We start from the raw sequence: 21213 nt of genomic DNA, 5'->3' as shown, positions 1-21213 counted from the left end.
AGAAATCCACAGCACATTATAGACCCTTCGGCCCACAACATTGTGCCGACAATGTAGCCTTCGCTCGAAACTGCCTTGAATTTTCCCACCACATAGCCCCCTAATTTTCTAAGCTCATGTACCAATCTAAGAATCTCTTAAAAGACCCTATTATATCGGCCTCTACCACTATCACTGGTGATACATTCCAAGTACCTACCACTCTCTGTGTGAAGAACTTGCCTCTGACAGACCCCTTGTACCTACTTCCAAGCACCTTAAAACTATGACCACTCGTGTTAACCATTTCAGCCCTAGGAAAAAGCCTCTGGCTATCCATATGGGTGTCCAATGGACCCAGACCCCGAGATTTTGCTGCTCCTCCAAGGAGAAAATTGCAGTTGATAAATTCCCAGGACATGACCATACATCCTTGGATTTTGCGGGAAACTAGAGAAGAAATTGTGGAGGCCATTAAGGATATATTTGTTTCATTGTTAACTACTGCTGAATTTCCTGAAGACAGGAAGATAGATAATATTGTGCCATTATTTAGGAAACAAGGGCAAGCCAGGGAACTACAGGATAGTCAGCCTGACATTAGTAGTGCAGACACTGCTGGAGAGTATTCTACGGGGCAGGATCTACCAGCATTTGGATAGAATGAGTCTAATTAAGAGGAATCAGCATGGTCTAGATTATGGGAAGTCATGCTTGACAAACCTTTTAGATTCTTTTGATGAGGTAGGTGAGGGTAAAGAACATAGAATAGTACAGCACATTACAGGCCCTTCGGCCCACAATGTTGTGCCGACCCTCAAACCCTGCCTCCCATATAACCCCCCACCTTAAATTACTCCATATACCTGTCTAGTAGTTTCTTAAACTTTACTAGTGTATCTGCCTCCACCACTGACTCAGGCAGTGCATTCCATGCACCAACCACTCTCTGAGTGAAAAACTTTCCTCTAATATCCCCCTTGAACTTCCCTCCCCTTACCTTAAAGCCATGTCCTCTTGTACTGAGCAGTGGTGCCCTGGGGAAGAGGCGCTGGCTGTCCACTCTGTCTATTCCTCTTAATATCTTGTACACCTCTATCATGTCTCCTCTTATCCTCCTTCTCTCCAAAGAGTAAAGCCCTAGCTCCCTTAATCTCTGATCATAATCCATATTCTCTAAACCAGGCAGCATCCTGGTAAATTTTCTCTGTACCCTTTCCAATGCTTCCACATCCTTCCTAGAGTGAGGTGACCAGAACTGGACACAGTACTCCAAGTGTGGCCTAACTAGAGTTTTATAGAGCTGTATCATTACATCGTATCTCTTAAACTCTATCCCTTGACTTATGAAAGCTAACAACCCGTAAGCTTTCTTATCTACCCTATCTACCTGTGAGGCAACTTTCAGGGATCTGTAGACATGTACACCCAGATCACAAAAATACAACTGCAGATGCTGTGGATCAAAGAATACGTACACAATGCTGGAAGAACTCAGCAGGTCAGGCAGCATCCGTGAGAAAAGAGTAGCCAACGTTTCAGGCCGAGACCTTTCATCAGGAATCCCTCTGCTCCTCCACACTATCAAGTATCCTGCCATTTACTTTGTACTCTGCCTTGTAGTTTGTCCTTCCAAAGTGTACCACCTCACACTTCTCCAGGTTGAACTCCATCGGCCACTTCTCAGCCCACTTCTGCATTCTATCAATGTCTCTCTGCAATCTTTGACAATCCTCTACACTATCTACAACACCACCAACCTTTGTGTCATCTGCAAACTTGCCAACCCATCCTTCTACCCCCACATCCAGGTCGTTAATAAAAATCATGAAAAGTAGAGATCCCAGAACAGATCCTTGTGGGACACCACTAGTCACAACCTTCCGATCTGAATGTACTCCCTCCACCCCGACCCTCTGCCTTCTGCAGGCAAACAAATTCTGAATCCACCTGGCTAAACCTCCCTGGATCCCATGCCTTCTGACTTTCTGAACAAGCCTACTGTGTGGAACCTTGTCAAATACCTTACTAAAATCCATGTAGATCACATCCACTGCACTACCCTCATCTATATGCCTGGTCACCTCCTCAAAGAACTCTATCAGGCTTGTAAGGCAGTGGATGTTCTTTATTTGGACTTCAGCAAAACTTTCAACAAGTTCCCATGTGTTGGCTGGTCTGGAAGGTGGAATCCAGTGAAAACGAGTTAGATGGATTCAAAATTGACTAGGAAGCAGAGGGTGGTGGTTAGGGGTTGTTTCTTTGAACGGAGACCTGTGATTAGTGGTATGCCACGGGAGTTGGTGTAGAGACCCTTGTTGTTTGTTATTGATACAAAACCAGGAGGTGGGTTGATAATTAAAAAAACGGTTATTATAGATTTCAGGGACATCTGGATCAGTTAGGGAAGTTCGCAGAGGAGTGACAAATGGATTTCAATACAGTTCAGTGTGAGGAGATGCATTTTGGATAGTCAAACCAGTGCAGGACTTGTGAATGGTGGGACAGTTGGGAACAGAGGGACCTGGGAGTAGTTTGTCGAAAGTGGCATCACAGGTAGACGTGCTGGTGAAGAAGGTGTTTAGCATGTTGGCCTTTATAAATTAAGGTATATCGGAGTTGGAACATTGTTGCCAATAGATAAAACATTGGTGAGCTGCACTTGGAGTACTCTGTACAGTCTGGTTCACCGTGTTATATGAAAGGAGTGGTTAAACTGGAAAGAGTGTAAAAACAATAATAGATACTGCCAGGACAAGAGGGCTTGAGTTATATGGAGAGATTGGCCATGCTAGGTCTTTATTTCTTAAGTCATTGGAGAACAAGTGGGACCTTAAAGAAATGCTTAATAATGTGAGAGGCATAGACCAAGTGGATGGTAACAGTCTTTTCCCTAGAGTAGGGCAGGCAAAAACTAAGGGTTTTAGATTTAGGCTGAGGGGTAAGTTTTTCAAGGGATCTGTGTGGCTACTTTTTCTCGCAGAAAGTGTGTTTCTGGAATAAGCTGCATTTGAAGCAGGGGCAATTGTATCATTTAAGAAGCACTTGGATAGGCACATGCAAGGGTAGAGCTTGCAGAACACAGGAAATTGGGACTTGATGGGTCGGTATGGACTCATTGGGCTGAAGGCCTGTATCTGTGCTGTTTTGCTCTATGACTCTAAAATACAGTGAAAAAGTTTGTTTTGCATGCCATCTATGCAGATAATTCCAAAAGATAGATACATCAGGGTCGTTCAAAGTGAAAGGCAATAACAGAATGCAGAATATGGTATCACAGTTACAGCAAAGTTCTTGGATCTGCTGGTATGTGTTTGCAAGCTTTTGTATATTCTGCCTTTTGGAAGCGGGAGAAGAGAGGATGATCAGGATGGGATGGATCTTTAATTTTGTTGGCTGCTTTTCTGATGCAGTGGGAATTGTAGTCAGGTGTCAAACAAAGCATTCACTGGAATGCTGGGAGAATATCTGGAAGAGTATGCTTGTATTGAAGAACCATGTTGAAAATATAGGGAGAATGAAGCTGGGGAGATAAGGCCTGTGGTGATGACACAATTGGACTGTGGTGCTACTGGCACTCAAAATTAATGTCGGGTGTTGGAAAAATTTGTTTGACAACATCACCCTACCTTGTCAAAAATCATTCAACAACCTACTGTATCTAGCATAAGTAAACATAAAAATGTTAGTTCAGACCAAAGGAAGAAGAACTTAGCAAAATGCAGTACAGAGCAATTTAAGACCCTTGTACTCTATTCTGACTATTACAGTGCAATCTATTATCTCTCATTCTACCACATTTTATACAGATAAAGAACTTCATACTGCAGTAGGCTATCCACCTACAAAGCCATTGAAACTGCCACAGCAATCATTTGTCATTTATAGATTTCATCACATTTATCTTCCATCAATAGAATCGTAGACTCTCTACAGCAAACAGGAAACCTTTAGCCCTGACAGTCAATGTAGAGAAAACTGTCGATGGTCCTCTTCATCTCCTTTTTCTTCTCACCCTGAAAATTATTTTCCCACAAGTATCTGACCCATTTCACTTTCGAAGCCTCATTAGCTCTACCGACAGTGAGTTTCAGATCACAATTGTGTGCTGTATTTTAAAATAAGCTCCTCGCAGCCACTGTTTAAGTTTGTGTCCCCAGGTTCTGTAATGATCCAATAGGAAGAACATGTCTCCTCTTTGAACTGGTCATGTTACAGAGCAATACAGCATGGAAGCAGGCTGTTCAGCCTAACTGGGGAGAGAGAGAGACACTTATCAAAGCGGAGCACTTCACTGCTGCTGGGCAGTCAATTCAAGGCCCAGCACTATGGTAACAGTCTTTTATTTATTTATTTATATTTTTAAAATTCTGTAAGTCGAGCAAAAAACGAGAAAAGTAACAGTGAAGTAGCGTTCATGGATTCATTGTCCATTCAGAAATCTGTTGAAGGAGGGGAAGAAGCTGTTTCTGAAATGTTGAGTGTGTGTCTTCAGGCTTTTATGCCTCCTTCTTGATGGTAACAAAGAGGGTGATGAGGGTCCTTAATAATGGATGTCACCTTTTTGAGGCATCAGCTTTTGAAGGTGTCCTTGATGCTGGGAAGGCTAGTGTTCATGATGGAGCTGGCTGAGCTTAAATTTTCTGCCATTTTTTCCAATCCTGTGCATTGACCCATCCATACCAGATGGTGATACAACCAGTTAGAGCGCTCTCCACGGTACATCTGCAGAAATTTGTGAGTGTCTTTGGTGACATACCGAATCTCCTCAAACTCTTAATGAAATATAGCTGCTGTTGTACCTTCTTTGTAATTGCATCAATATATTGGACCCAGGATCGATATTCAGAGATGTTGACACTTAGGAACTTCAAAATGCTCATCTTTTCCACTGCTGACCCCTCGATGAGGACTGGTGTGTGTTCCCTCAACTTCCCCTTCATGAAGCCGCAATCAATTTCATTCAGTAGTTCCATATACGATATACAACATGAAATTCTTGTTCTTCAAGGACATCCACAAAAACAGAAGGGTGCCCCAAAGAATGAACAAACATTAAAATCCCAAAGCCCCCCTACTCTCCACTCCCAAGCACAAGCAACAGCAAAGCATCAACCCTCCCCCACCTCCACTTACTTCAGCAAAAATAAACGATCAGCACCCTCCACTCACCAAGCAATAGCAAAGCTCGCAAAAAGAACATGATCTGCACAACAACAAAAACCAATCATTCATCCAACAATTCGACATAGATCAGGCTCTCTCTTTCCCTAATATAAGGGCAGAGAGGTGTCACACAGCAAGAGGGGAGATGTGATGAGGCCACACTCAAGGTGGAGGAGCAACACCTTATATTCCGTCTGGGAAGCCGACAACCTGATGGCATGAGCATTGATTTCTTGAACTTCGGTAATGCTCCCCCCCACCCCACCATTCCCTGTTCCCATTTCCCTCTCACACCTTTTTCCCCCTTACCTGCCGATCATCTCAGTCCTCCACCCTTCGCTTTCTTACATGGACTTCTATCCTCTCTAGTAGATTCCGCCTTCTTCAGCCCTGTATCTTTTACATGAATCAACTTCCCAGCTCTTTACTTCACTCCTCCCCCTCCCAGTGTCACCCATCACCTTGTGTTTCTTCCTCCCCTGCCCCCACATTCTAACCGACTCCTCATCTTTTTTACTCGGCTCAGCTTGAAGCGTCGACTGTACTCTTTTCCATAGATACTGCCTGGCCTGCTGAGCTCATCCAGCATTTTGTGTGTATTACTCATAAAGAAACACTCACTGATTTAGTGTTAAAGTCAGCGACATTGTTTTTTTTCCCCTGACTCGAGAACCAGCAACTCTCCCCCACCAATGAGAGAAAGAGAAAGATATGGCAAATCACCCAAGTTCCAAGACATCTGACAAGTGATCTGCTGCCACGGCACTTCAGTTGGTGGCACCGACATAGAATTGGCTCGTCCACAGGGCTGTGAAGTCTCAGAACCCAAAGGCACGCTCGCCTTCTGGGCTGTGTCCTTGGGATATTGAGAAACATCTGGGCGATGAGCCCTGAGAGCAGGAACCAACATCATAAAGACTGGAGTTTGAGTGCAGCTCTAGGTCAGAGTCTTGGATAGAACCCAATCCATCTTGAAAAGAAAAGAAAGAGACATTAAAGGTAGAAATTAAGCTGTTTCTGCAATTGAGCGTGAAGAAGTCCCTGTCTGGTGACATCATAGCTCCGCCCTCCGCTTTGATCTTACTGACATTGAGTGCAAGGTGGTTATTGTGACACCACTCAACCAGCAGATCTACCTTGCTTCTGTACACAGTCTGAAATTCTGCCAACAATAGCTGTGCTGTTGTCAAATGTATAGAATCATTTGAGCTGTGTCTACCACACAGTCATGGGTGTAGATAGGCAGTACAGGCGATATATTGGTAGTAATTGTTCAGAGACTTCTTCATGTTGGCCTGGTTGAAATTATAGCGAAGCATCCAAGTACACTGTTTTGTGACTACTCATCACGGTGCTCAGCTCTTCCACTGCCTGCCTGACCTGACATTGGCCTGGGGTGAAATGCAACCACTACCCAGATGATGGCAGAAAATTCTCTTGACAGATGCAATGCACAAGTTTTGACCACTAGATGTTTCAGATTGGGTAAGCAGGACTGTGACAGATCTGTCACACCTGTGCAGCACAATGAATTAATCATAAAGCATACGCCACGGCTTCTATCTTTAAAAGACTGCTGTCCTGTCTTTGCGGAGAAATGATGAAGCCATCCAGCTGCAGTGCTGCATCCAAAATGGCAGACGTGAGCCATGTTTCCATGCAGGAAAGTACATAGCAATTCCTGATGTTCCTCTGGTACTACAATCTTGCTCTGAGCTCTTCAATATTATTTTCTAGAGATTATACATTCACCAGCACAATAGTCGGGAGTGTGGGTCTAAAGCCTCAGCATTTCAATCGTACCTGTAGACTGGCTCTGCTACCGCATTTCTGTTTTCTTAAAGGGAAACTGCACTTGCAACCCAAGTGTGCATTCTGGGGTCTGCCAATATCACTAGGTTTAGGTGTTCAGCGATGATGTGGCTTACTTAAGTACCTATAGCTGAGACTGTAGTAGTCCTAAATGGAAATACTTGATGATTCCCATCAGAGCTGCACGCAGAGTTGACACTTAGCGGTGCCATCATTATGGTATGGATTACGGCTGATTATAAGGTATTATCTTCCTTTAGAGGCAAGGTAACATAATTGCAGCATCAGTGGGTACATCTCAGATCCTAGCCTACCACTCCAGAGGAGTAGCAGAATAGGAATGATGTCCAGCCTTCTGGTTTTGGAGTCATACCCATCCAAGCAAGAGTGGTGGCACCATAGTGTAGTGGCTTGTGTGGCGCTGTTAGAGCACCAACGATCAGCAATCGGCATACACTTTCTGCTGCTTTCCACTGAAGTTTGTATGTTCTTCCCGTGACCACGTGGGTTTCCTCCTGGTGCTCTGGTTTTCTCCCACATTCCAAAGGTTAGGAAGTTGTGGGCACACAATGGCCAGTAGCTTAGCGACACTTGTGGGCTATCCTCCAACACCTATTCAACTCTATTGGTTCTTGACACAAGTGACACATTTCACTATATGTTTCAATACTTCAATGTACATGTGACAAATAAAGGTAATCTTTATCTTTGGAAAGTAAACACTTTGCACTTTAATGCTACTTTTTGTTGCAAATTATTTAAGCTGTATTATTGAGGTTACTTATATTTTCAAGATTGCTAAAATATAAGGGCAGCTTTTAATGGATAGAACCTGTGAGATTAGCAGTGTATGTCTGGTGACATTCCTCTGTATTGAAATAACTACCCTGTGTACAGGGAAGGTTCTTGTTAAATTGTATAAGTGCTCGTATTGTACATACTGGTGTCATCCACTGTCTCTGCTGAAAATGTTCCATCACATGTAAAGTCTTTTCCCTAGCTCCTTTTGTGTTTGAGGTGGTAGCAATTGCTCTCTCTGCCAACTTAACACTGAGGGCTTTCAAGATTATTCCTCTAGCCTGCTTTCAATGATTATAGTAAATCCCCTATTAGACCTTTAATCCAGGATTTCTTAAATTATCAAGGGCATTTTCTGAGTTTCTAAACTATAAAGACTTATTAATTCCCTTATGATAGAGCGCTGTGTTGGTGAATATTTATGTCATGTAATAGTAGTGCCTAGTTCCCCATTCCACAGATAGTTAAGTTCAAGCAAAAAATGGTGATGACTGCATTTACTAGTAGAAACAAAGGGCAGAATAAGCATGGCAGAAGTTTGAGTCTGATTGAACCTTCGAATTCGATGATTATACACGTATTGGTGGAATTGAGATCTAATTGAAAACTACCAGGAATTTTATTTTCAGAATGAATAGCAGCATTTATCCACATTATCATTTTAGTATAAGAAATTGTTCCTGATGTTCTGCAACAGGCAAGAAGGTTCTTGTGCTTTGAGTCATTGTACTAAAATGGAAATGGGGAAATAGAGAGATGCACTCAGACGGAAAAACAAAGCCTTTCAAAAGCATTGAACAAGAACCATGGTGTTACTACTATGCCTATTAACTTATTCTTCGGAGGGAAGGAAGAGCCAGTGACCTGTCCTTTAGCAATGGTGACCAAAAGCAAATTCCTGCCTCAATATTAACTGAAGAAGCCAGTTGTATTCTGTTGAACCATATTTGAAATTGCAGTCTATATAATAGGATTTCATATTTCCTTATTTATGGCCTTTTGACTTTGCCCAAAGATGTACGTTGTGAGTATAAAGATGGGCATTTCAATGGCAAATTCTGTCCTTTCAGATGAAGTGAATGAAATAAAGGGTGCACAGCAGATTAAGTTCTTCGTGCTAGAAAATTGAAACAAGGCAGTTAATCACTAGGGAGCCATCAATAACAGCAGCTAATCTCCAGTGCACAAAGATGTCACTCCTCTGCCTCTATAAAGGGTCACCGGATATGGGGAAAAAAGAAATAGTTTACTACATCTCAATCTTAAACAATCTTAAGAATGAAGGGGTTGCTCAACCTCAACTGCCCTGCTAAGTCCATCTTGTTTTCATGTCAGTGTGCCTTTGAGACCTTGAGCCCAGTAAATCCAGGCAACTCCTCCATGAAGCATTACTTTGCAACATTAATAAACAAGAGAAAATCTGCAGATGCTGGAAGTCCAAGCAACACACACAAAATGCTGCAGGAACCCAGGAGGTCAGGCAGCATCTATGGAAAGGAATAAAGAGTACACATTTCAGTTTGAGACACTCATTCCCCTCACCTGGTGTCATCTATCATCATCTAGCTTGAACTTCTTCCCCCTTCCTTTCTAGTCCTGATGAAAGGTCTTGGTCCAAAACATCGACTCTTTATTCCTTAATGTAGATGCTGCCCGACCTGCTGAGTTCCTTCAGCATTTTGTGTGTGTTGCTTTGGATTTCCAGCATCTGTGGAATCCCTTGTGTTTATGTCGAGTCTTTTCTGGGATGGTTATTTTTAACAGATGCATGAGACAACAGGTGATGGAGTATGGAGCAACTAACAATGTGCTAGAGGAACTCAGCGGGTCAGGGAGGATATGTAGGAGGAAAAGGATTGGCACCATTTCAGGTCCAGAGTTCTTTCCTTTTCAGTTCTTTCGCCAGTTTTGATGCAGCATTTCAAACTGAAACAGTGGCAATGCTGTTCCTCCCACAGATGTTGCACGAAAGCTGAGTTCCTCCAGCACATTATGTCTCTGGTTATTTTGAACTCTTTGCAAATCCCCTTGCACTGTTCTTTTTCTCTACATTGTTCATGTAAAGTAGGCTTCCTTTTCCATCGTGCTCTCTGCTACAGAACTATTGAGCAATCACTAATGCATTGCTCAACCATGCAAAGAGCTCCATTACTTTTCTCATAGATTACCATGGAGAATGAGAGAGTGATGTGCACTTGTTTCCCACAGTAGACTCCATCCACATCCGGGTAACTTCCCTAGACAGTTTGATGATTGTTATTATTGCCTTTTAGCATTGTTCAAACATTGCACCTGAAGTGATTTTAAGGCCCGATGTGTATGCAACCAGGAAACTGAAGGGTATTTCACTGGCTATTTGGGCAATTAATCCCCATGCTGAAGAGTAGGTTAAGTTAAAGGGTCAGTGACAAAGAGGTTACTAGTTGGAAGTTGCTGATATTGCTGACTGTAGTTTAATTTTAGACCCAGGGAGCCGAGATTTTTGATCAGAACAATCTCATTAGGGTCAACTATTTAGATTATCCTGAACACAGGTGCCATAGATAAAATTGTTCTGGAGATTATAACGGCTCTGATTTGCATTCTGCAAGTGGCCCTTTGTCTTGGTCAGGCTGCCTCTCTTGCCCATCCTGAGGACTCTACTTAAAATGGGGGCAATTAGCATGATGTTATAAATATGTTGATATAAATAAAGTGTTGGTCATGAATACAGCTGTAGAAAGTTAAAATCAACATGTCTTCATCTTTAACTAATCCAATACTCGATTTTTTTACCCCAAGATAATATAACAAGGAAGTTGATCAACTTCATTTCTCACTGATAATACCATGACTATAATCACAAGCACCTGCTGATCCTAAACAATACACAGCCACCATTCCCACGTTTTACAAACGTGGACAAAGCAATCAACAGTTGTCTACACATCCTCCTCCCAGCCTTCACAGTTTGTTGTACATTAACGGAGGCAGCTGGGAAAAGAGAACTCCTCCCTTAGCCCAAAGCTGAACTGAAAGACTCTGTGCCATTGCTGTGAATTACCAGAGTTGTATGACAGACTTTCACTGACCCGATCTTCACTTGTGCCCAACTAATTCATGGACAGCACATAGGAGAGGCTAACAGGGGCATGTCACTAAGTCAGCAAGGAGTCAGTAACCAGTTGAAAGGGTTGAAGGGAGATTTATGCAAATGTGACCACAGGTTTGTCTGCTTTGGTCATGTTGCAGTTAACCTACAGCAGCAATTTTAAGACTTGGGTCTTCTGACATACAGTGCTCCATCACAGCTGCCCTGGATTTGACCTGTCAGACTGTCATTCTAGTGTGTACTTACTGGCAGATGCGTATACATGACTGCTGGAGTCTTCAGAAAAGCAATGAGGGAAACCCATACAAACATTGCTATTTGGAACTCATCTTGCTTTAGGTAAAGTCATTGAGATAAGCTTCAGTTAATTTACCCTGGCTTCACCTCTCACCTACTAGCCTGTACTTTTTCTTCCCCCCCCCCCCCCCCCATATTTTTATTCTGCCTTCTTCCCCACTCCTTTCCAGTCATGATGAAGCGGCTGTGCCAGAAACATTAACTCTTCATTCCTTTCCACAGATTTTGCCTGATCTGCTGAGTTCCTTCAGCATTTTGTGTGAATTAACTCACCCCTTAATTTTTTTAATTCTGGGGATGCCCTGTGTGCAACCTCGCCCTTCTGAACCTTGGAGTCCAGACATTGTTGTAGTAAATCAGTGCTCTTCTTTATCAAGTGATGTGTGTACTCTAAGTATAGTCTATCCAAGGTTCTGTTTGCTTTGATGAACACACTTAGAGTCCTTCCTCTGGCTTTTATTACACTTTATGATGACCTTTTTGCATTTACATATGGCATTTTCATTATCTTTGGATCTCTACAGCTCTAGCTTTTCACCATCAAAAAGTATTGTGCTCTTGTCTTATTAAGTCTTAAGTGTTGGCCTCACATTTTCCTACATTGAAATCCTTTTGCAATGCTTTGTTAGTTTGAATAATCTACTAATATTACTGTATAATATAATTCAGCCATCTACATTGTTTACAAAAACATCTGTTTTGGATAAACAATTTCTAACAATTTAAATTGCATGTACAGACCCAAGTGTATTTCTTTTGCTTGTGCTTGCAGTCAGTTTCAGAGGCGCTGAGTAACTGTTGCACTTCAGACCCTCCTGACATACCCACTTCACAAGTATCCATCTTGGGTAAATTATGTTTATTTCTTGTGCCGTCACGTAACAGATGAATGTACTGTATTTCAGACATAATGCTAAAAGTAACCTGTAAAAGCAGCTATCTCTGTGCTCAATCTGTTTCAGGACAACTACAACATCAGAGTTGACTGAAAAATCGCTCTGGTTATCTCCCGCACATAAAAATAACAAACCCAGACTGGCTCATTAACACTCTATTGGTCGACTCTGAATCTTCTGAAAAATAGCAGAAGGTGGCATCAGCTTTTTTTCACTTAGAACCCGCCAACTGGTGCTAAGTTTGTGTTCTATCACAGACTTGGTCCAAGCACAGACAAAGGGCTAAATTTCATCATGAATTAAAAGTAACGGACTTTGACAGAGACCAGCACTAAATAACCTGAGTAAAAATAGACCATAAGACATAGGAGCAGAACAAAGCCATTCAGTCATCAAATCTGTTCCATCATGGTTGCTTCATTATCTCTCTCAACCCTTTTCACCTGCCTTCTGTCCATGATCTTTGACACCCTTATTAATTAAGAACCTATCAACCTCCAGTTTAAATATACCCAATGACTTGGCCTCTACAGCTATCTGTGGCAATGAATTCCACAGATCACTATCATCTGGCTAAAGGAATTCCTCCTCATCTCTCTTTTAAAGGGACATCCTTCTGTTCTGAGGCTGTGCTCTCTGGTACTCGACTCCCCTGCTATAGAAAACAAAATGATGCAATTGGGAAATCATGACATGATTCCCCAGCTGTAGTCTATCTAATACAAAGGCAGATCAATTATCTCAACTGCCCGACTTTAGAAGCTTGTTTTAGGTCCAGTCATCTTCAGTGATAATTGTAACCTTCCCTTCATTGAAAGGTTGGAATGGGGACTATTTGCTGATTACAGCCTTCAGTTACATTTGAAGTGCCTCAGGTACAATGTTAAGTCTTTGACTGGTAAGCAATAATTTTGACTTTCTTACCACACTATATCATCTAAAATCTGCACTGCAGCACATCACTAGGCTTTTTAAACAGAGTTCGAGTTCATAGGACTAGATGTTTCAATCCCTTTGATAAGCAGATCCCAACTCGGGTCACAGAGATCTTGAAGTGGGGCTTAGTGTGTGACCGTTGCTTCCTGGGGATCATCAGGTGGGCACCCTCCTTCTTGGGTGTTACGTCAATTTAAGCCCACCACACCTCCAGAGGGCTCAACATTGTGATCTGGCATCCCAGGTGCACCCCCCTTTCACAGCTGGCCACCCGTGGGTCATTTTAGGGCTCAGTTGCCATCACTCCTCTTCATCCATAACCAGTGGCTGCCTCCGACAGTTCTTTTGTGGCTTGGTGCTGGCCCTAGCCTCGGACTCCCAATCCCTTCAGCAATTGGACCAGGGAAGTAGCCACAAATCCTCCTTTAGCCAACCCCTAATGGGAAAATCTGCACCTTCCATCCATGCTGCTTAGCACCCATGGCCAGCTCAGCGTATCTTATATGTTTCTGCTCGTACACCTCGCAGACTGCATCCTCTCAGGGCACTGTGAGCTCTGAGATCACTCTAGCCTTCAGACTGCTGGACCACAAGACCGAGTCTGGTCAGAGGCTGGTAGTGGCTATTTCAGGGGAAAATATTTGTCTTTTGTCAAGGTTGACAGCCATATTCCAGTCACAAGCAGGCTCCAGTATGCCTAACACCAACCGTGTCACTGAGGGTGGCACTGTCTGTCCTTGCTGGACAAAGGGGATGGTGGTTCTTCAGGTCATATGGGGCTTAGAGTTGTTATTCAGCCTTTGCTTCTCCACAATGGATGCCAAACGTTTGAGGACTTGGTTGTGCTTCCATGTACATCTTCCTTGAGAGAGGCTTACTTTGCAAGATGAGACAATGTGCTATTTGCTATTCTTCCAGAGAGTGGACAAGTTGGTGCCTCACCGAGCCACTGGTTCAGATGTTTGGGAGTTGGGAGAACACCATAAACAGCTCTTATAAGGAAGCTAATCTTTCTTCCTTCCTTTTCCTACAAGTCATTCCCGATAATTTTTCTTTTCTCAATGTTCTCCCCCCTTGTCCGTGGTCCTTGTTTTGTCTGAGACACTGCTCTTGCATACCTCATCTGCTCCTCCTGTCTCTATACTTCCTCCACCACCATAGCTCGCCTTTTGTGGTGTTGCCTTTACCCAAATGGGGCTATTTGAGCCTGTGCCAAGTCCCCCCCTTCCAGATTGCACCTGGCCCACCATGTATGCAAACCTCAATGCTGCATTTGCCTGCTTTACTGACTCTGCTGGGTACCACTTTCTGCCTGCTAAAGTCCTTGGTGCAGCATCCTGGACAACGCTATCACGAGATTCAGAGAGGGTCATTTCAAGTCTCACCTTGCCACACTTGAACTCTTCAGTCATCTCTGTGACCGGCAGCTCCAGAGTTCCTTTGCCATACAGGTAGATGTCAACCTGAAAAGGATCTTTTATTCCCACTCACTGTCTTCTACCAAGCAGCCAATGCTCTAACCATGCCAGTAACTTTCCTGTAATACCATGGGCTCTTAACTTGGTAAGCAGCCTCGTGTGTGGCACCTCGTTAAAGGCCTTCTGAAAATCCAAATATACAACTTCCACTGCACCCTCCATGTAATCTCCTCAGAGAATTCCAACTGGTTTGTCAGGGAAGATTTTCCCTTAAGGAAGCCTTGCTGACTTTGTCCTATATTCTCGTGTGTCATCAAGTATTCCATAACCTCATCCTTAACAACTGACTCCAATATCATCCCAACCACTGAGGTCAGGCTAACTGGTCTATAATTTCCTTTTTACTGCTTTCTTCCTTTCTTAAAAAGTGACATTTGTAAATTTCCAGTCCTCTGGCACCATGTCAGAGTCCAATGATTTTTGAAAGATCATGACTAATGCCTCCACAATCCCTATTGCTGCCTCTTATAGAACCTTCTCCCTTGCAATGGTAACTGCACTCACTTCTCTTCTCACCCACAACAACATCAGGCATACAGTTAGTGACTTCCACAGTGAAGATGGATGTAAAATCCTCATTTAGTTCATCTGCCATCAACTTGTTATTATTTCTCTGACTTCATTTTCTGGTGGTCCTGTATCCACTCTCATATCTCTTTTTTTTACATACTTGAAAAAGCTTTTACTATCCACTTTGATATTGTTTGCTGGATTGTTTGCTTATTTGATCTCTTCCCAAATAATGATTCTTTTAGTTGCTCTCTGTAGGGTTTTACAAGCTTCCTAATCCTGTCTTCACACTGATTTTAGCTTTCTTGTAAGCTCTTTCTTTTGCTTTTACATTAGCTTTGACTTCCCTTGTCAGCTACAGTTGTACTATTTTGCCATTTGAGTATTTCTTCATTTTTGGAATACATCTACCCTGCACGTTTCTAATTTTTTCCAGAAACTCATGCCATTGCTGCTCTGCTGAACCACCTTATTTCTTATACTCCGTGCATTGAGATATAACACCTTGAGTACTGCATTTGCTATTCTTTTGGATTCTGCGTCCCTAATGCACTGATACTCACCCTGTTGGCTGCAAATATGTCCAATCATCTACCTGCCCTTCCTGACAGTCTGAGTGCACGCTATCTTTGTTTTTTTTACCATGCATCGTATCCTGAGTCCCTTCACTCCAGTTCCCAAAGTAATGTAAACACTCCCCAACAGCTGTGACAAACCTGCCGATTTTTGAACAGGTCCTACCTCCCCCAGAAGAGATCCCAATAAACCAAGAAGCTGAAGCCCTGTCCCCTGCACCAGCTTCTCAGCCATGTATTACATTTATTAGGGATTTGCTGTGGTGTGTTGGTGCAATATGCACCAAAAAAATTGAACATTCAACAATTGTAAGAATAAAGAATTAATATAAAAATAAACTTGGAGGTTAAAATTCAAGTATTCTGTATGTGTATAAATACATAAATAACAGTATGTATTTTCAATGTAAGTAGCATTATAAAAAGGTGGTTTAAAGTGTTTACAGTGATTGAAGTAATAAAGCAGGTAGGTAGGGCTAACTGGAATGGTTGATCAGATTAAATGCCTGGGGGAAGAAACTTCTTTCATGGCAAGGTTTTTGTTTTAATTGCTCTATAGCACTTTCTATGAGTGAGCCTTTGGAAACGGCAGTTTGCTGGGTGGGAAGAGTATGCAGTGGTTTTTTCTCTTGCCCACTTCTTTGTTCTGGACACATACAAGCAAGTCACAGGTAGCCTTGTTGTCGGGCTACTGAGAAGGCCAAGAAAGTGGCTCCAATTGGATGATTTCAATAAAGCAGTATAGCCACAATAGACAATGAGTTACTCCTGTGCAGTTTGCTCTATGAATTTAGGGCCTTTATATTAGGCTGGTGAGACTTCAATGTTTGAACAAATTAAGATGTTGTATTTAATATTTCCATATTGGAGCCATGCCATGCCATATTATTTTGCCAAGGCACCCACCAGCACAGACCTTGAAATTATGAAAGGATTATTTCCCTGTGTCCTCAATCAAATCTCAGGATCATGGTATCTTTTTTACTGTTTGTTGTTTGAATTGTGAATTTGTTTCTGTGTCAGTTGAAACTCCCCTGGACAGATGGTTTGCAACCACAAAGATTGAATGATGCATTATTTTCATGTTGGTACTATACAAATGCAGGTGCAAAGCTGTGCCAGTTTATAACTTTGTCTGTGAACCTGTACTACGTTAGTAATACAGGTAAAGCATAGGGCAATTGTACCTGAATCAGAATTTGGATTAATTTATCCTTCCCAGAGATCATTGTTTTTGTCGTATATTATAGATTATAGGGGGCACTTTTATCCAGATGAACTCTCCACGGTGTAAAAAGCTGGAGGAACTCAGTGGGACAGACTTCACCTAGGGAGGGAAATAGTCAGTCGAGGTTTTGAGTGTCAACCTGAAACATCGATTGGCCATTTCCATCCACTGATACTACCCGACTGCCAAGTTCCTCCTGCTTTTTGTGAGTTGCATCTTGTGTGTCTGCAATGAAAATTCATTTCAAACACAATTTTAAGGACTGCGTGAGAGAAAGAACATTTAAAATCCATATGGGAGTGTGTGCTGAAGAAAACAAATGACAGATTGAGAAAATGCTGCAGAAATTCAACGTGTTGCTTCAGTTGATAGTGTATCATGAAATTGTTAATCCTATTACAAAGGTCAATGATTAACAAGTATATTTTACCCCTCTGCATTCAGCATAAATTAAGGTTACATAACTGTTCAGGAGAGGACTTGGATGTTATAACCAGTAACTCTAAAACTGAGATTATTATTCTTTTGACTGTTTATAAGCAGTTTATTTTATTTCATCAATTCATTTTTGTTCCCCCACCTTCACCATTCCCCATTCCCATTTCCCTCTCTTACCTTACCTGTCCATCACCTCCCTCTGGTGCTCCTCCCCCTTCTCTTTCTTCCACGGCCTTTTGTCCTCTCCTATCAGATTCCCCCTTTTCCAGCCCTATATCTCTTTCACCAAGTGACTTCCCAGCTCTTTACTTCATCCCTCCCCCCTCCCAGTTTCACCTACTACCTTATACTTCTTCCTCCCCTCTCCACACCTTATTCTGACTACTCATCTTTTTTCTCCAGTCCTGATGAAGGGTCTCAGCCGGAAATGTCTACTGTTTACTCTTTTCCATAGATGCTGCCTGACGTGCTGAGTTCCACCAGCATTTTGTATGTGTTGCTTGGATTTTATCTTTGTTGCTTGGGGCATTTTAAGTGGTGTCAGTTGTTTGGTTATCCCAGCTGAGTTCAGCGCATTATGTATTGACAGAAACATAGAAAATCTACAGCACAATACAGGCCCTTTGGCCCACGATGCTGTTCCATACATGTACTTACTTTAGAAATTACTAAAGGTTAGCCATAGCCTTCTGTTTTGCTAAGCTCCATGTACCAATCTAGGATACTCATTCTTTGTGCAGGAGTGGGTATTTGTGTTTGTGTCGTCGCCCCAGATTTGGATTTTCATTCAAAAGGGTGTCTGAACCATAACAGAGGCAGATGGCCTGGCAACAGGAACTTTGTCCAGTTCTCTGATCTGCATCAACTCCATAACTTAAATATGGCCAATTTTTAAAAAACTGTTTTAACAATTCACAAATGAAATGTAGCTCAAACATGTTTGAACAATTAAGGAGAGCATTAGAAGGCCAAGATGTTTAACAGAATCATGCCTAGCCAAACCCATCTAATGAATCCTTTGATGTTTTGCAGAGAAGAAAGTCACGTTATTCAGACCTGGATTTTGAAGTAAGTTTCGGGGTATAACAAATAAAATTAACCACTGATGCTTGACACTTTCATTTTTCTACATGTCATTATCCAGACAACTACAATTTTTGTCAGTTTGAGAATCCAGCAATATTTGTCAATGTGGAGATAGAAAGCAGCTTTGTCCCCAGCTTCGAGTCCCTCCATAACAATTATTCTTTGAATGTGCACAACTCCACAGCAGCTCCTTCTCAACGAATTTTCAACTGGTCTTTGATTGGCAGGAACATTTTTGTTGCTTATTTTTCAGTTCCTATGGACAATATTTTCCCCCACAAAGCGTGATCTTGAGGGCTAGGAATTGGTCCACCATTACTTGTAGTAAACACACAATATTGTAGTGGCTGAGCATCATACTCCAAAATCCAGTTCCACTGAAATCAATCTTCTTTCAGAGACAAATTGCAAAGCAGACCATAACTATCCTGCACATTCAATGCAGGGAAACAAATATGCAGTCTTATTGAGAGATAACACAGAGCAATGCCTAAAAGAATTCATTTACAAAGTTTGTGAACTTGCAGTTTGCTTACAAAAATCATTGTACAAGTTCAGGTTTTTTAATGTTTCTGTTACTAACTTAACTCAGATTATTGTTTTACTCGTTCTCTGAAAAATGAGCTAATTTCCTGGATTTATTTCCCAGGTCAATCTCATCATTGCAGGTTATTGATATGTACAATTTTTTATAAGTTAATAAGTGAATGGTGGTTTACCATGTAATCTATTTGGTTTACAGAAAGTCATGCATACAAGAAAGCGGCACATGGAACTATTTCAAGAACTGAATCAAAAATTCCAGACTTTAGATAGGTTCCGTGAGCCCCCAGGTACAGGCAGTGTGGTAAGTACAGATTCAAGTGCAAGTCAAATGAAAGAAGCTTTTGCGGTACATTCATAGCTGGTATTATGTTACAACCCATAACCTACAGATGTATTTACCAATTGTTTTGTTTGTTTCTATAGAATGAGAAAACATGGGCCGTCTCTGCAGCTGGGTATGAAAGGGGTAGTGGAAGTGTAAGTACCGCAACTGAATTTGATATCTCTGTATTGAATGTATCACAACTACATCTGCAAAGTTTAATTTATTATCGAAGTATGTATATTATGATGTACTACCTTGAGATTCATTTTCATGCAACTCATTTGGTGAGGCCTAATTTGGAGTATTGTGTGCAGTTTTGGTCATCTACCTACAGGAAACATTGATAGATACTTTATTGATCCCAAAGGAAATTACAGTGTCTCAGTAGTATTACAGGTGCACAGAAATACAAATATACATTTATTAAAAAAGTAGTAAATAAGTTTGAATGGGCATGGAAAATTTACAAGGATGTTGCCAGGACTGGATGACATAAGTTATATGTAAAGATTGAAAAGGTTAGGACTTAATTCCTTGTAATATAGATTGAGGGGAGATTTGATAGAGGTATACAAAATTATGAAGGCTATAGATAAGGTAAATGCAAGCAGGCTTCTTCCACTGATGTTGGGTGAGACTACAATTAGAGGTTATGGGTTAAGGGTGAAAGGTGATTGTTTAAGGGGAACACGAGGGAAAACTTCTTCACTCAGATGGTGGTGAGAATGTTGAATGAGTTGCCAGTTCCAGTGGTGGATGCGATTTCAATTTCAAAGTTGAAGGGAAGTTTGAATAGGTACATAGATGGGAGGGGTATAGGGGGCAGTCGTCCAGGTGCAGGTCACTAGGACTAGGCAGTTTCAGTAGTTCAGCATGGACTAGATGGGCCAAAGAGGCTGCTTCTGTGCTGTAGTTTTCTATGGTTTTAAGTAAAACTGGAACTTAATTTTTTTTTTAAATTGCACTGAGCCAGATTAAGTTGATGTTCAGAAGCTTTGTCAAAAAGATTTCTTTAATAGGGCATCCCAAAGGAGGGGGTGCATTGGAGAGGCAGAATGCTTCCTTCTAAACACTTGACCTGGAATGCTTGTAACAGGTTCCTCAAAGCATGGGAGAAACACCACCAGGATCTTTGAAGTCTATTGTAAAGATAACCAAACCAATGTTAGAGTCTTCTCCTTAGCCAACATTCACAATACTGAGAGCCTGATACCAGACACTATCATGAGTTTGTACATTTTGCCTGTGACTGTGAGTTGCCACTTTCCTCACACATTCTAAAGACATATGAGTTAAGGTTAGTAAATTGTCTGCCTGATAAGATTAGCTTTATTTGTCACATGTACATCAAAACATTAAAGCTAATAGTAACTTAGCAAGGGCCAATAAAAAGAAGTGAGATTTAAGCAGAGTGGTATTTGTTGATGCAGTCAGGCTTGGGCGAAAACATGTGCAGGCTAAAATTTGTTTTTGAGAAGTTAGAGATATGTCAAGTGTAGTGTGGACAGTAAAATGCTCCTCGTGAGAGATGAGATTTCAGGGTACTGAAAGTGGAAAGTAGCCAGTGAGGCTTTGACGAGAAGAGGCGGAGGACGAGCTTGTTCCCAGTTAGGCTTTACAATGCCTCCTGAGACGGTGATGTGCCTCTCATGTGAGATGTGGCAGTCTTGGGGGAACTCCCCTCTTCCATAGAGTCACAACTGCCAGAAGTCCATTCGGCTGGGCGATATGGAAGACTATGTGAGGAATCTGGAGCAGCAGCTGGATGACCCTCGACTCATAAGGGAGAATGAGGCAGTCATAGATGAGAGCTACAGGGAGGTAGTTACACCTAGGCTGCCGGAAGCAGGTTGTTGGGTGACGGTCATGGGGGGGGGGGGGGGGGAAAGCGAAGGTGAGTAGACAGGTAGTGCAGAGCACCCCTTTAGCCATTCCCCTGAGTAATAAGTTTACCGTCCTGGATACTGTTGGTGGGGATGACCGACCAGGGGTGAGCCACAGTGGCAGGGCCTCCAGCACTGAGTCTGACCCTGTGGTGCAGAAGGGTGGGAC

The 21213-nt window shown here is 42.1% G+C and overlaps 1 protein-coding gene across 9 annotated transcripts in view; it reads left to right on the top strand.

Annotated features, from left to right (window-relative positions):
- adgrb3 (adhesion G protein-coupled receptor B3) overlaps positions 1-21213 on the top strand; it is a 766644-nt gene that overhangs the window by 726630 nt on the left and 18801 nt on the right. For all 9 annotated transcript variants that reach the window (XM_073056508.1, XM_073056504.1, XM_073056509.1 and 6 more), the window contains 3 exons: positions 18237-18272; positions 19033-19137; positions 19260-19313. In XM_073056508.1, coding sequence (XP_072912609.1) covers positions 18237-18272; positions 19033-19137; positions 19260-19313 — 195 coding nt within the window. The remainder of the gene's footprint in view (positions 1-18236; positions 18273-19032; positions 19138-19259; positions 19314-21213) is intronic.

The sequence above is a fragment of the Hemitrygon akajei genome, chromosome 9 (genome assembly GCF_048418815.1).
Source record: "Hemitrygon akajei chromosome 9, sHemAka1.3, whole genome shotgun sequence".
Lineage (NCBI taxonomy): Eukaryota > Metazoa > Chordata > Chondrichthyes > Myliobatiformes > Dasyatidae > Hemitrygon > Hemitrygon akajei.
The sequence above is the reverse complement of the archived record's forward strand: the minus strand, read 5'-3'. Positions and strand labels throughout refer to the sequence as shown.